General features: G+C 49.6%; 1 protein-coding gene across 12 annotated transcripts in view; it reads right to left on the bottom strand.

Annotated features, from left to right (window-relative positions):
* cdc42bpb (CDC42 binding protein kinase beta (DMPK-like)) overlaps positions 1–12,736 on the bottom strand; it is a 46,136-nt gene that overhangs the window by 1,094 nt on the left and 32,306 nt on the right. For 3 of the 12 annotated variants that reach the window (XM_063881550.1, XM_063881552.1, XM_063881553.1), the window contains 16 exons: positions 12,581–12,666; positions 11,801–11,880; positions 11,573–11,647; positions 11,379–11,447; positions 9,885–9,990; positions 9,518–9,654; positions 6,986–7,125; positions 5,714–5,795; positions 4,535–4,751; positions 3,919–3,981; positions 2,263–2,501; positions 1,491–1,845; positions 745–842; positions 550–634; positions 357–474; positions 160–277 (listed from right to left, as the gene is read on the bottom strand). In XM_063881550.1, coding sequence (XP_063737620.1) covers positions 160–277; positions 357–474; positions 550–634; positions 745–842; positions 1,491–1,845; positions 2,263–2,501; positions 3,919–3,981; positions 4,535–4,751; positions 5,714–5,795; positions 6,986–7,125; positions 9,518–9,654; positions 9,885–9,990; positions 11,379–11,447; positions 11,573–11,647; positions 11,801–11,880; positions 12,581–12,666 — 2,068 coding nt within the window. Of the gene's footprint in view, positions 1–159; positions 278–356; positions 475–549; positions 635–744; positions 913–1,187; positions 1,321–1,490; positions 1,846–2,168; positions 2,502–3,918; positions 3,982–4,534; positions 4,752–5,713; positions 5,796–6,985; positions 7,126–9,517; positions 9,655–9,884; positions 9,991–11,378; positions 11,448–11,572; positions 11,648–11,800; positions 11,881–12,580; positions 12,667–12,736 lie in introns of those variants that run through there. The other 9 variants (XM_063881551.1, XR_010165630.1, XR_010165631.1 and 6 more) reach the window with 9 other exon arrangements.

The raw sequence follows: 12,736 nt of genomic DNA, 5'->3' as shown, positions 1-12,736 counted from the left end.
ACCAATAAGAGGTGGGGCTTAATGATAAGAGGGGGGGTTCATGATAAGAAGGGGGGGTTCATGATAAGAGGGGGGGGTTCATGATAAGATGACTTCAGAAAGAGTGAGGTTGAGTGTACTTTAATGAGGGGGAGACAGGGGGGGGACAGGGGGAGTTACCAGAGGGAGGTCCATGAGGACCTGAAGACCATCTCCTGGTCCCATATGAGCCACATGGTTGAAGTTGGTTGGTCCGGAGATCATCTTAGAGCGGAGCCCCGGGTCCCTCAGCATCTCCCTGGAAACAGTACAATATAAAGTATATACATATATATATACATATACATATATATATATGTATACATATGTATATGTACCTTCTCTGCTGCAGGCGCTCCTCCTCAGGAACCTTGAACAGGAACTTCCTCTTACTGCGAGTCCTCATCATCAACTTCCTGCTGTGATCACAGGGGGGGGGGAGGGTGAGGACGCCCTCTGAGACAGACAGGAGAGAGTTAGTTAGCACTGTGTGTGTGTGTGTGTGTGTGTGTGTGTGTGTGTGTGGGGTACCTGACGACGTGTTGCTGAAGTAGATGAGTCGAGGGGGCTCAGAGCTCAGCAGGTTTAACGTCCCTTCAACATTCAGAGGTCTGATCTGAGGACACATACTGAGCTGTGATTGGCTGGTTCTACACAGTGACTGTTTGATGAGCTGTGATTGGCTGGTTCTACACAGTGACTGTTTGATGAGCTGTGATTGGTTACCTTGCACAGGGAGATGGTCTGGATCCACTCTGAGGTCTGAAGGTCGAAGACATCCAGCCCGTTCTCACTGTAGACCGTCAGGTGGGAGGAGTTAGAGCCTGCAGACACACAGGTGGGAGGGAGGAGTTAGAGCCTGCAGACACACAGGTGGGAGGGAGCAGTTAGAGCCTGCAGACACACAGGTGGGAGGAGTTAGAGCCTGCAGACACACAGGTGGGAGGGAGGAGTTAGAGCCTGCAGACACACAGGTGGGAGGAGTTAGAGCCTGCAGACACACAAGTGGGAGGGAGGAGTTAGAGCCTTAGAGCCTGCAGACACACAGGTGGGAGGGAGGAGTTAGAGCCTGCAGACACACAGGTGGGAGGGAGGAGTTAGAGCCTGCAGACACACAGGTGGGAGGGATGAGTTAGATTCTGCAGACAGACAGGTGGGATGAGATAGATTCTGCAGACAGACAGGTGGGATGAGTTAGATTCTGCAGACACACAGGTGGGAGGGAGGAGTTAGAGCCCGCAGACACACAGGTGGGAGGGAGGAGTTAGAGCCTGCAGACAGACAGGTGGGAGGAGTTAGAGCCTGCAGACAGACAGGTGGGAGGAGTTAGGGCCTGCAGACAGACAGGTGGGAGGAGTTAGAGCGTGCAGACGGACAGGTGGGAGGAGTTAGAGCGTGCAGACGGACAGGTGGGAGGAGGTGGAGCCTGCAGACAGACAGGTGAGAGACAGACAGACTGTGTTGTAACTCACTGCAGGCCAACGGCGTGGAAGGCCACATCAGCTCATGGCTCCGGGACCGGCGGCCCTGCCCGTCCACGTAAACAGCGATGTGGCTGAAGCACAGCAGCAGCTCGGAGGACCCGACCCCCGTGGCGTGCAGAGCGTCCAAAGACTGCTGGGACAGGAAGGCCAGCGACGGGTCGGCCGGACTCACCAGGCTGATGGGGGACGACTCCCCCTGCAGGGCCAGCAGAGCAAAGCCCCCAGGGTAGCCCACGCACAGCCGGTCCCTCAGCATGCCCAGCCACTGCACAAACCCTGGGGCCTGCACCTCCCACAGCCGCCGCTGGGGGGGCTTCGCTCGCGTAATCTCGTAGCACAGAACCTGACACACACACACACACACACACACACACACACACACACACACACACACACACACACACACACACACACACACACACACACACACACACACACACACACACACACACACACACACACACACACACACACACACACACACACACACACACACACACACACACACACACACACACACACCAGGGTGTTCACCAGGGTTTAGTGCTTCTGTTGTAATACAGGTCTCTGAGGGGTCAGACTCAGACCCGGGTTCTACAGTAGAACACAAAGTGCCTTTACGACTATGAAAAAAGAAGCCGGGCTCCCCTGAGGATCAGCACTCACTGAGCTACACCCCACTGGGAAATCTGGGGGGGTTATTCTGAAAGGTATGGATGTGAGGGTTGGGGGGGGCAGGTGATCCCCAGGTGTTTCTGACCTGGCGCTTGACGGCGGCCAGCAGGCAGGCGGGGCCCCCGGGCCTCAAGACCCCCGTGGTGAGGGCCTGGCATCCTTTGGTCTCCGCCAACTTGACGTCGAAGGCCTCTGCCCCCTCCAGCGCCCCCCAGTGGTGTAGGTGAACGTGACGGCTCCGCCCACACAGTAGAGTCAGGATCTGCTCCTGAGGGATCAGGTCTATCTGATGGACCCTCTTACTGTCTGTTGCCCGGACGATCACTGCACAGGGGGGGGGGGGGGGGGGGGGGGGGGGTGTCACATTACATCACATTGAGCTGGTTTTTCTCCAGAGACAGTGAGAGCAGGTGTGGTAAAACCCTCCTGGCTGCAGGAAGTCACGTTCAGGTCCACATTCAACGACTGCTCTTCCTGTACACCAGTGGTTCCCAGACTGTTTCAATCCCCCTTGGGTAATGGAAATATTTTTGAGCCCCCCCCGAACCCGGTCCCGACCTAGATTGGTGGGATTAATTGTATGTAGTTGTACAAACATTACATTTTCTCTGCTAATTATAACGCACAAAGATCCAACCATCATCGTGTGTTGTCATGGATACTGGGGAAGTAAACTAATTAGAAACAGAATTCAAACGGCTTTATTTAATACATATCGTGGATTCTGGGCTGCTAGCACACATATCACACCTGCAGTAAGTCACTAAGTACATTTATTAAAGTACTGTACTTAAGTACAATTTAAGGTACTTGAGCATTTCCATATGCTGCTGAGTACTTTCACTCCACTACATGTATCTAATCCCTTTAGTTACTTTACAGATTTGGATTAATGATGTGAAATATAATCAACTCTTAAATCAGACTTTAGTTCTTCTCCCACCGTACACGTCATCGGGGAAACAGAGCTTCGATCTATGGCAGACAGCTGGCCATCTCTCCGTCTGAATGATGCTTTTGGCCAGCTGTCTGGACAGATTTCTCCTGTTTACGCAAAAATACTTCTGTCAAACGAGCATTGTCCACATCGAGCCTTGTAGAGTGTACGCTTTGAACACTCCGTGCTCCCTGTCCCTGGCAGGTCTGTGTGAGCATGGGGCTGTCTGTTAGCGAGCAGCCCCCCCCCCACACTTGCAGGAGAGAGCTCTCATGGAGAGCAGAAATAATGATATTGCAAGAAGTTAGAAATGTATTTGGTTCGATAAAAGGTGCAAGATAACTTTGATGTAGCAATAATAAATAAGATCTTTTATTTTATTCATTATTATAACAAAGAGCAACCAATGTTTGTTTACAACTTCTTCCCAAGCTTCACGCGCCCCCCTGCAGTACCTCCGGGGCGTGCCCCGCAGTTTGAGAACCACTGCTGTACACAGACCCTCACCTCCTCACGTGATATCGGAGACTTCACACTTTCATTACACATGCACTGTTCATGTAGCCATACTGCCCCCTGCTGGCCCTCATCTGGAACTGATTCCTTACAGCACTGGCCATAAACACGCTGACTCTCAAATGTGCCCTTTGTTCCCATGAACAAATAGAACCCTTTCCCTCCTCAAGGATCCTGTCTGTCTGCCTCCTCTGCAGCGGTGAGTTATCCAGTATTAACAACCTCTGAATTGTCCAAATGAACCATTTAGCAGATTAGTATTCATCTCTGAATCTGTCTGTCTCTCACCGTCTCTGGTGACTTCGACCACGAACAGCCCGTCTTCGGTTCCCAGGAGGATCCTCTCCTTATCTGCAGACAGACAGGTGTAAGTGTATCTGCAGACAGACAGGTGTAAGTGTATCTGCAGTGTATCTGCAGACAGACAGGTGTAAGTATATCTGCAGACAGACAGGTGTAAGTGTATCTGCAGACAGACAGGTGTAAGTGTATCTGCAGACAGACAGGTGTAAGTGTATCTGCAGACAGACAGGTGTAAGTGTATCTGCAGACAGACAGGTGTAATTGGAAAAAAAATTGAACAGCAGGAAATGCAACTCTGTAATTACTCTAATTTAAGTAACAGGGTTACAATTCAATGCTCATGTTAGCTTTAGCTCAGGACTCAATGCTCATGTTAGCTTTAGCTCAGGACTCAATGCTCATGTTAGCTTTAGCTCAGGACTCAATGCTCATGTTAGCTTTAGCTCAGGACTCAATGCTAGCTGCAGAATGTGATGCTTCACTCAGGGCACGGAGAAGCTCAGATAGCTTAGTCAGGAGCGGGCATTCCCCAGCGCCCTGCTAACTGCTATGTGACACGGCCCTGAGGGGCTGTTAGTAACTCTCAGAAGGGGGTTCTGACCAAGCACGGCTGCAGACAGCGTGGTCTTGATGATTGGCAGGGAGGCGTCGTAGGCCTCATGCAGGATGTGGACCTGTCGGTTCTTCAGCAGGTTCTTGGTCAGGATGCTCTGCAGACCCTCCAGGATCCGGACCCACTTCCTCTTTTCCACCTCGCTCTCTGCCAGCACCAGCAGAGACACTGAGGACAGCTGCGAGACCAGCTGCGAGGATGTCACCTGAGCAGGTGCACAACAAATACAGGGATCACATAGGAGTAGGGCTGAAACGATTACTCGAGTAACTCGAATAACTCGATTACTAAAATTCCTCGAGGCAAATTCTCTTCCTCAAGGCTTCGTTTCCATATAACTAGCTCAATATAACGGCGGCGCTGTTTCTCTAGGATGATCATTAGTGGGACAACGCTGTGTTGATTTACGACACAGAGCCGTTGAAAGAGACGCTCTGACGCTCTGACGTAAAGTAGACGTAAGTTGACGGTGCGAAAGTCAAAATGGCAGAATCAACAAACACCGAGCAGCGAACGGAAGAGACGGGAACGAGAAAAAGAAAAACAATGTCAAAAGTTTGGGATCATTACACCCTTACAAGGGAAGAACAGTGTGCAGTGTGTCCATTGTACATTCGATGCTTCAGCATCTGAACCGAAGGCATCCAGCCCACGGAGCGGACCCGAGACAAGGTAACGCTAACGTTAGCATTACACGTAAATACTTATCATTATGTTTGCTAGTTGGGATAAAGGATAGGAAAGAGTGTACATTAATTATGGCTGTATGCAACGGCTAGTTAAGAATGTAAATCAATGGTGGCAACAGGTCATGATGTCCTTAGGAAAATAACCACAGGAAATATAACTTCTTCTATTTGTTTGATTTCTTTAAACCCCAACATGTGATTATCATTGTTGTTATGTCATTGTTAAATGTATGCCTTTTTTAAATTGTGCAATAAAAATGTCATTTTTTCTAAAAAGGAAACCAATTAGTTTTCATTTCTCTTCAACCCCTTTACTGTCCTGTACAATTCTCCTAAAACGCCTTATCCGGTTACTCGATTAATCGATGGAATAATCGATAGAATACTCGATTACTAAAATAATCGATAGCTGCAGCCCTACATAGGAGTCAGAGTGTTACAAAGGGGGGGGGGGGGCAGAGAGGATGGGGTTTCATACCCTGAAGATGCAGGGGATGTCTTTACTGGTGGCGTGGATCACATCTGACGCCGAGACCGAGCTGACGGAGAACTCCTCCTCTCTGGAAAACACGGGTCAGGATCAGTATGTAGTATATCATAAACTCCTTAAGTCCCCAGAATAAAATGCACCTTCCTTCTTCAATAAATCACGACCCAAAGTTTGGAACCGCTGTAGTAATATATATAGATATGCCATGCAAGGCAGATTATACCCCTTCACAGAACCAAAGTATACTTTACAAAAAAAAGACTGGTGATGGTCATCACGTTTTCTAGAATCAGAATCGAACTTTATGAAATAAAAAAAAGGCACATATTTTTGTATTAAATAAAAAGACAGATTTGGAATCAATCCTGGAAACTCAAGTTGAAAATCAAACCCCTGAGATTTTGTGAAATACAAACATGTAAACCACGCATTCTGGTTCGCTCCGAGAAGAACATAAATACATCCATTATTACCCGGCGTATTTAAATATGTTAATGCCATTTATCTTTTGATACTGACAGCTGAAGCTGCTGCTCCTCAGAGAGAGAAGAGGAGAGAGGAGAAGATGTGTGGATAAGGGTAGATAGCCCCCATTGTTCTGTGGGTCAAATGAAAGACAGCCTACACATTTTTTCGTTATTATAAAAAAAACGGTAAATGACTCGGATGTTTAACGAGTAGTTCTACCGCAAAGTTATTCTCCGTGGGGACTTGCAGCAACATGCCGTAATCTTAATTCTGATTGGCAAGAAGACTCGAGAAGCATCAGCAAAGATGTTTTATTGAGAAGATGATCACTACGAGACAGCAGCTTTCAAAACCGTTTCTGGTCTCTGACATTTCCAGTCAGCTACTGCACGCCCAGCATTAGAAATTCCGGCCTTCAAAATAAGAATTTCACTTTTTCCGTGATTTCTTTTTTTTTCTCAATTTCTAATGCTGAGCGTGCAGTAGCTGGCTGGAAATGTCAGAGACCAGAAACGGTTTTGAAAGCTGCTGTCACCGTAGTGATCCAGGATTGGCTCCAAGTCTGTCTTTTCATCAAATACAAAAAAGATGTGATAAATAAATATATTTATTACTGCAGTGGTTCAAAACTTGGGGTCGTGATTTATTGACGAAGGTAAAAGTGGGTCCTGAGGCTTGAGCAGTTGAGAACCACTGCTTTAGACTGCCACTTGAAGCCCTTTGTGTGCAGACTGGTTTAGATGGGGTTACCTAAGATCCAGCACCCGACTGGCCTAGGTGACGTGAGGTTACCTGAGATCCAGCACCAGACTAGCCACCACCCCTGGTTGGGTTGTCTTTCCTTCTGGGACGTCATACAGGAACAGTTTGCAGTCAGACACCAGAGCGAATGCTCGCTGCCAGCCTTTCTTCACCCCGCTGGGCTTTGGGATCTGAAAGAGACACGGACACAAGTCAATCAGCAGCTTTACAGTTTGTACAGAATATGACCCTCTATCCCTAGACCCTCACATCGGGCAGGGTAAACTAAAGTTACTGAGGAAAAACTGGAGAACCGCCCCAGTTACTGAGGAAAAAGGGACTGGGACCCCCACTGACACTATCTGTTATCCAACCCAGAAAACCTTAATGCATTACATGAAGGCATATCAGAACAACACCCTGCACATGACGCACTGCTCCATCACACTATAGTATATTTCACTGCACTCAGTTTGATCTTCTTTCAAAAGCTTTTATAACTGTATTATTTATACTACTGTCATAAGCACCACTTAAATCAGAGCAAACTCTTCGTATGTGTAAAGCCCCAGCAACAGCCACGACTCATACCACGACTCATACCACAGCAACAGCCACGACTCATACCACGACTCATACCACAGCAACAGCCACGACTCATACCACAGCAACAGCCACGACTCATACCACGACTCATACCACAGCAACAGCCACGACTCATACCACGACTCATACCACAGCAACAGCCACGACTCATACCACAGCAACAGCCACGACTCATACCAGGACTCATACCACAGCAACAGCCACGACTCATACCACGACTCATACCACAGCAACAGCCACGACTCATACCACAGCAACAGCCACGACTCATACCACGACTCATACCACAGCAACAGCCACGACTCATACCACGACTCATACCACAGCAACAGCCACGACTCATACCACAGCAACAGCCACGACTCATACCACGACTCATACCACAGCAACAGCCACGATTCATACCACAGCAACAGCCACGACTCATACCACGACTCATACCACAGCAACAGCCACGACTCATACCACAGCAACAGCCACGACTCATACCACGACTCATACCACAGCAACAGCCACGACTCATACCACAGCAACAGCCACGACTCATACCACGACTCATACCACAGCAACAGCCACGACTCATACCACGACTCATACCACAGCAACAGCCACGACTCATACCACAGCAACAGCCACGACTCATACCACGACTCATACCACAGCAACAGCCACGACTCATACCACGACTCATACCACAGCAACAGCCACGACTCATACCACAGCAACAGCCACGACTCATACCACGACTCATACCACAGCAACAGCCACGATTCATACCACAGCAACAGCCACGACTCATACCACGACTCATACCACAGCAACAGCCACGACTCATACCACGACTCATACCACAGCAACAGCCACGACTCATACCACAGCAACAGCCACGACTCATACCAGGACTCATACCACAGCAACAGCCACGATTCATACCACAGCAACAGCCACGACTCATACCACGACTCATACCACAGCAACAGCCACGACTCATACCACGACTCATACCACAGCAACAGCCACGACTCATACCAGGACTCATACCACAGCCACAGCCACGACTCATACCACAACAACAGCCACAACTCATACCACAGCAACAGCCACGACTCATACCACAGCAACAGCCACGACTCATACCACAACAACAGCCACGACTCAAACCACGACTCATACCACAGCAACAGCCACGACTCATACCACAACAACAGCCACGACTCAAACCACGACTCATACCACAGCAACAGCCACGACTCATACCACAACAACAGCCACGACTCAAACCACGACTCATACCACAGCAACAGCCACGACTCATACCACAGCAACAGCCACGACTCATACCACGACTCATACCACAGCAACAGCCACGACTCATACCACAGCAACAGCCACGACTCATACCAGGACTCATACCACAGCAACAGCCACGACTCATACCACAGCAACAGCCACGACTCAAACCAGGACTCATACCACAGCAACAGCCACGACTCATACCACAACAACAGCCACGACTCAAACCACGACTCATACCACAGCAACAGCCACGACTCATACCACAACAACAGCCACGACTCATACAACAGCAACAGCCACGACTCATACCACAACAACAGCCACGACTCATACCACAGCAACAGCAACGACTCATACCACGACTCATACCACAGCAACAGCCACGACACAAACCACGACTCATACCACAGCAACAGCCACAACTCATACCACAGCAACAGCCACGACTCATACCACAACTCAGGACCACAGCAACAGCCACAACTCATACCACCATTCAGGACCACAGCAACAGCCACAACTCCTTTGAGTGATAGATTTCTCTATCACCCATTCCTTCATCACTCAGTCCTCCATCACTCATTCCTTTATAACTCATTCCTCCATCACTCATTCCTTCATCATTCATCCCTTGCTACCTTGATGTAGCCCCTGTAAGCGGTGCTTCCCCCCATGACTCACCCTGACGTAGCCCCTGTAGGCAGTGCCGATGCCCCTCTGGACGTCGATGCCCGCCGGCCTCTTGGCCTGCTCGGCTGGGATTGGACAGAGCGGGGGGGCCTGATCCTTGCAGGAGGCGTGACAGATGAAGGAACAAACTGAGGAAGACAGGAAGTCTTATTAAAATAAGACTGAAGCCCTACAGAGTGTTCTACAGTACTGTAGTCTCTCCTATGTGCACAAGTCAATCCTCAAACTAAATCCAGGGTTAAATCCCACATCTAAAGTCCATTAGAGGGTCTGGAACAGGTTCTCTGCAGTGATCCTGAGGTTTGGTGAAATGTCTGAAAGGAAGGGCGGGGGGGGGGGGGGGGGGGGGGCAGTTTACCTTCACAGGCGAATCCCTGCCGGATGAGTCCCACCATCAGGGAGGTGCAGTGGGTGCACTGGGCCGGACTAGAGAAGGTCTTGATGCTCAGCTGGTGAGCTCTTGGCTGTAAACACAGTTAAAGTTTATTCATAAAACCAAGATCACAAAGCACATCCACTAACAGACTCTGGGATCCACTTTCAGATTTTAGGATCCACTATCAGACTCTGGGATTTACTGAAGTACTCTGGAATCCACTATCAGACTCTGGGATCAACTGATAGACTCTGGGATTTACTGACGTACTCTGGAATCCGCGATCAGACTCTGGGGTTTACTGACGTACTCTGGAATCCACTATCAGACTCTGGGATCAACTGACAGACTCTGGGATTTACTGACGTACTCTGGAATCCACTATCAGACTCTGGGGTTTACTGACGTACTCTGGAATCCACTATCAGACTCTGGGATCAACTGATAGACTCTGGGATTTACTGACGTACTCTGGGGGTAGGGTCGAATTGTCAAAAAATCAGCTCCCATCTACTGTTCCTTGCCCTCTGCGTGAAACGTCACTGGGTTAAGGAATAGTGGATAGGAGAATTCAAAAGGACTGAGGAAAAGAGGCTGCGGTGCTTTGAGAATGCGACTGACTGACACTATTCAGGTATTGATGATGAAGGCTGTCCTTAATGAGCGCCTGCTGTGGGGAACTACAGCTCCTCTAAAGCTACTGAGAGCCTCTCCTCTGGACAGCAGAGACAGATACTCTGCATTACAAAGGCTGGGATTTAGATAAAAAGGAAAGTGAAACTTATGATGTCCCCTGAATGTAAAATAAAGCTCTTTGGAAAGTTACGGTATAAGTTTTAAACTGCTTAATAAGCACCGTAACTTTCATGAAACGCATCTCACTGTCGGCTGTTTCCGCGAACGTCCGAATGTTGTGCCACGGTAAATGTTGCAGCCGCAAGGCATTGTGGGACAGCATGTTCTCCTTCCCTTTCCTAAATGAAGGTCCAGTGTTTCCTAAAGGAGGTTATAAAGGAAGCCTCAGAGCTCCTTTCCTATCATCTACAGAACTCCAACAGCTCTTATCATGGCGGCCACTGACGTACTTCCCGGTCATTTCCCTCCGTTAGGAACCGTCCTAAGATAAACTGATTATTCGACCGCAACCTGGGATTCACTGACATATTCTGGGATCCACTATCAGACTCCGGAATCCACTCATAGACTCTGGGATCCACTGTCATACTCTGGGATTCACTGACAGAGTACTTCTCACTTCTCTTAACTTCCTCGGTTATCACTCCTCGCTCCTCCGACACAAATAAGCGCCATGGGACGCTCCTTAAGATGGCACACACAAATCAAATTCCGGTGAGACCGAGGACCGAGGAGCGAGGAAATGACGAATAAGAGAAGTGAGAAGTACCCATACTCTGGGATCCACTCATAGACTCTGGAATCCACTAACAGACCCAATCACCCCCGTTGATTGTTTACCTTTGGTGTGGTCAGTGAGCTCTGGGTGGGGGGTGTGGGGCTCACAGGGACTGATGCCGGTCTCACTTCCTGTGGACATGGATCATATTGCATCTCAGAACCAGCAGGTTCTATTCCACTGTTCAGTCTACACGCTATCTTTAGCTCATCTTAGTCTGTTTGACGTGAATGTACACACACTAACACACACTCACAGTGAGACTGACCTCGGTGCAGGGCGATGGGGGCGTTGCCTCTGGTTTCAGGGGGGGGAAGTCAATGTCGGAGGTCTGCAGGTCAAAGAGACATGTTAACAACAGCAGGGGTTAGCTTGTGCTAACAACATCGTACACCTAGCAAGAGAGCCAGCAGCGTCTGTCTGTCCAAAGGTCGGTCTGTCGGAGGGTCTGTCGGAGGGTCTGTCGGTCTGTCAGACGACTCACTCTGAATGTGAGGTCTGGGGCCAGAGGAGACGTGTTGAAATATTCAAAGATGGAGTCCTGGAAGTCCGGGAGCTTCAGACCTGCACACAAAAGGTTATATTTGTTAAGGGGACCTGAGGGAACAGGTGGATCTGAGGGAACAGGTGGATCTGAGGGAACAGGTGGATCTGAGGGAACAGGTGGATCTGAGGGAGCAGGTTGATCCGAGGGAACAGGTGGACCTGAGGGAACAGGTGGATCTGAGGGAAAAGGTGGACCTGAGGGAACAGGTGGATCTGAGGGAACAGGTGGACCTGAGGGAACATGTGGATCTGAGGGAACAAGTGGACCTGACGGAAGATGTGGATCTGAGGGAACAGGTGGACCTGAGGGAACAGGTGGACTTGAGGGAACATGTGGACCTGAGGGAACAGGTGGACCTGAGGGAACATGTTGACCTGAGGGAACAGGTGGACCTGAGGGAACAGGTGGACCTGAGGGAACAGGTGGACATGAGGGAACATGTGGACCTGAGGGAACAGGTGGACCTGTGTTCGGACCTGAGGGAACAGGTGGATCTGAGGGAACAAGTGGATCTGAGGGAACAGGTGGACCTGTGTTCGGACCTGAGGGAACAGGTGGATCTGAGGGAACAGGTGGACCTGTGTTCGGCCCTGAGGGAACAGGTGGACCTGTGTTCGGCCCGGAGGGAACAGGTGGACCTGTGTTCAGCCCTGAGGGAACAGGTGGACCTGTGTTCGGCCCTGAGGGAACAGGTGGATCTGAGGGACTAAGACTTACCTTTGTCAGAGCGAGACATCTCTCTCTTCAGACTGTCCATCTGCTCCACCATCTCCAGACTCCTCTCCTCAGACTCCTTCAGATTTCTGCAGACAGACAAACAAGACAGGTGATACTGTTTGTGTCTCTGTGTGTGAGTGTGAGTGTGAGTGTGAG

This window comes from Eleginops maclovinus, chromosome 4, assembly GCF_036324505.1.
Source record: "Eleginops maclovinus isolate JMC-PN-2008 ecotype Puerto Natales chromosome 4, JC_Emac_rtc_rv5, whole genome shotgun sequence".
Taxonomy (NCBI): domain Eukaryota; kingdom Metazoa; phylum Chordata; class Actinopteri; order Perciformes; family Eleginopidae; genus Eleginops; species Eleginops maclovinus.
Note: the sequence above shows the minus strand (reverse complement) of the source record. Positions and strands in the feature narration are given on the sequence as shown.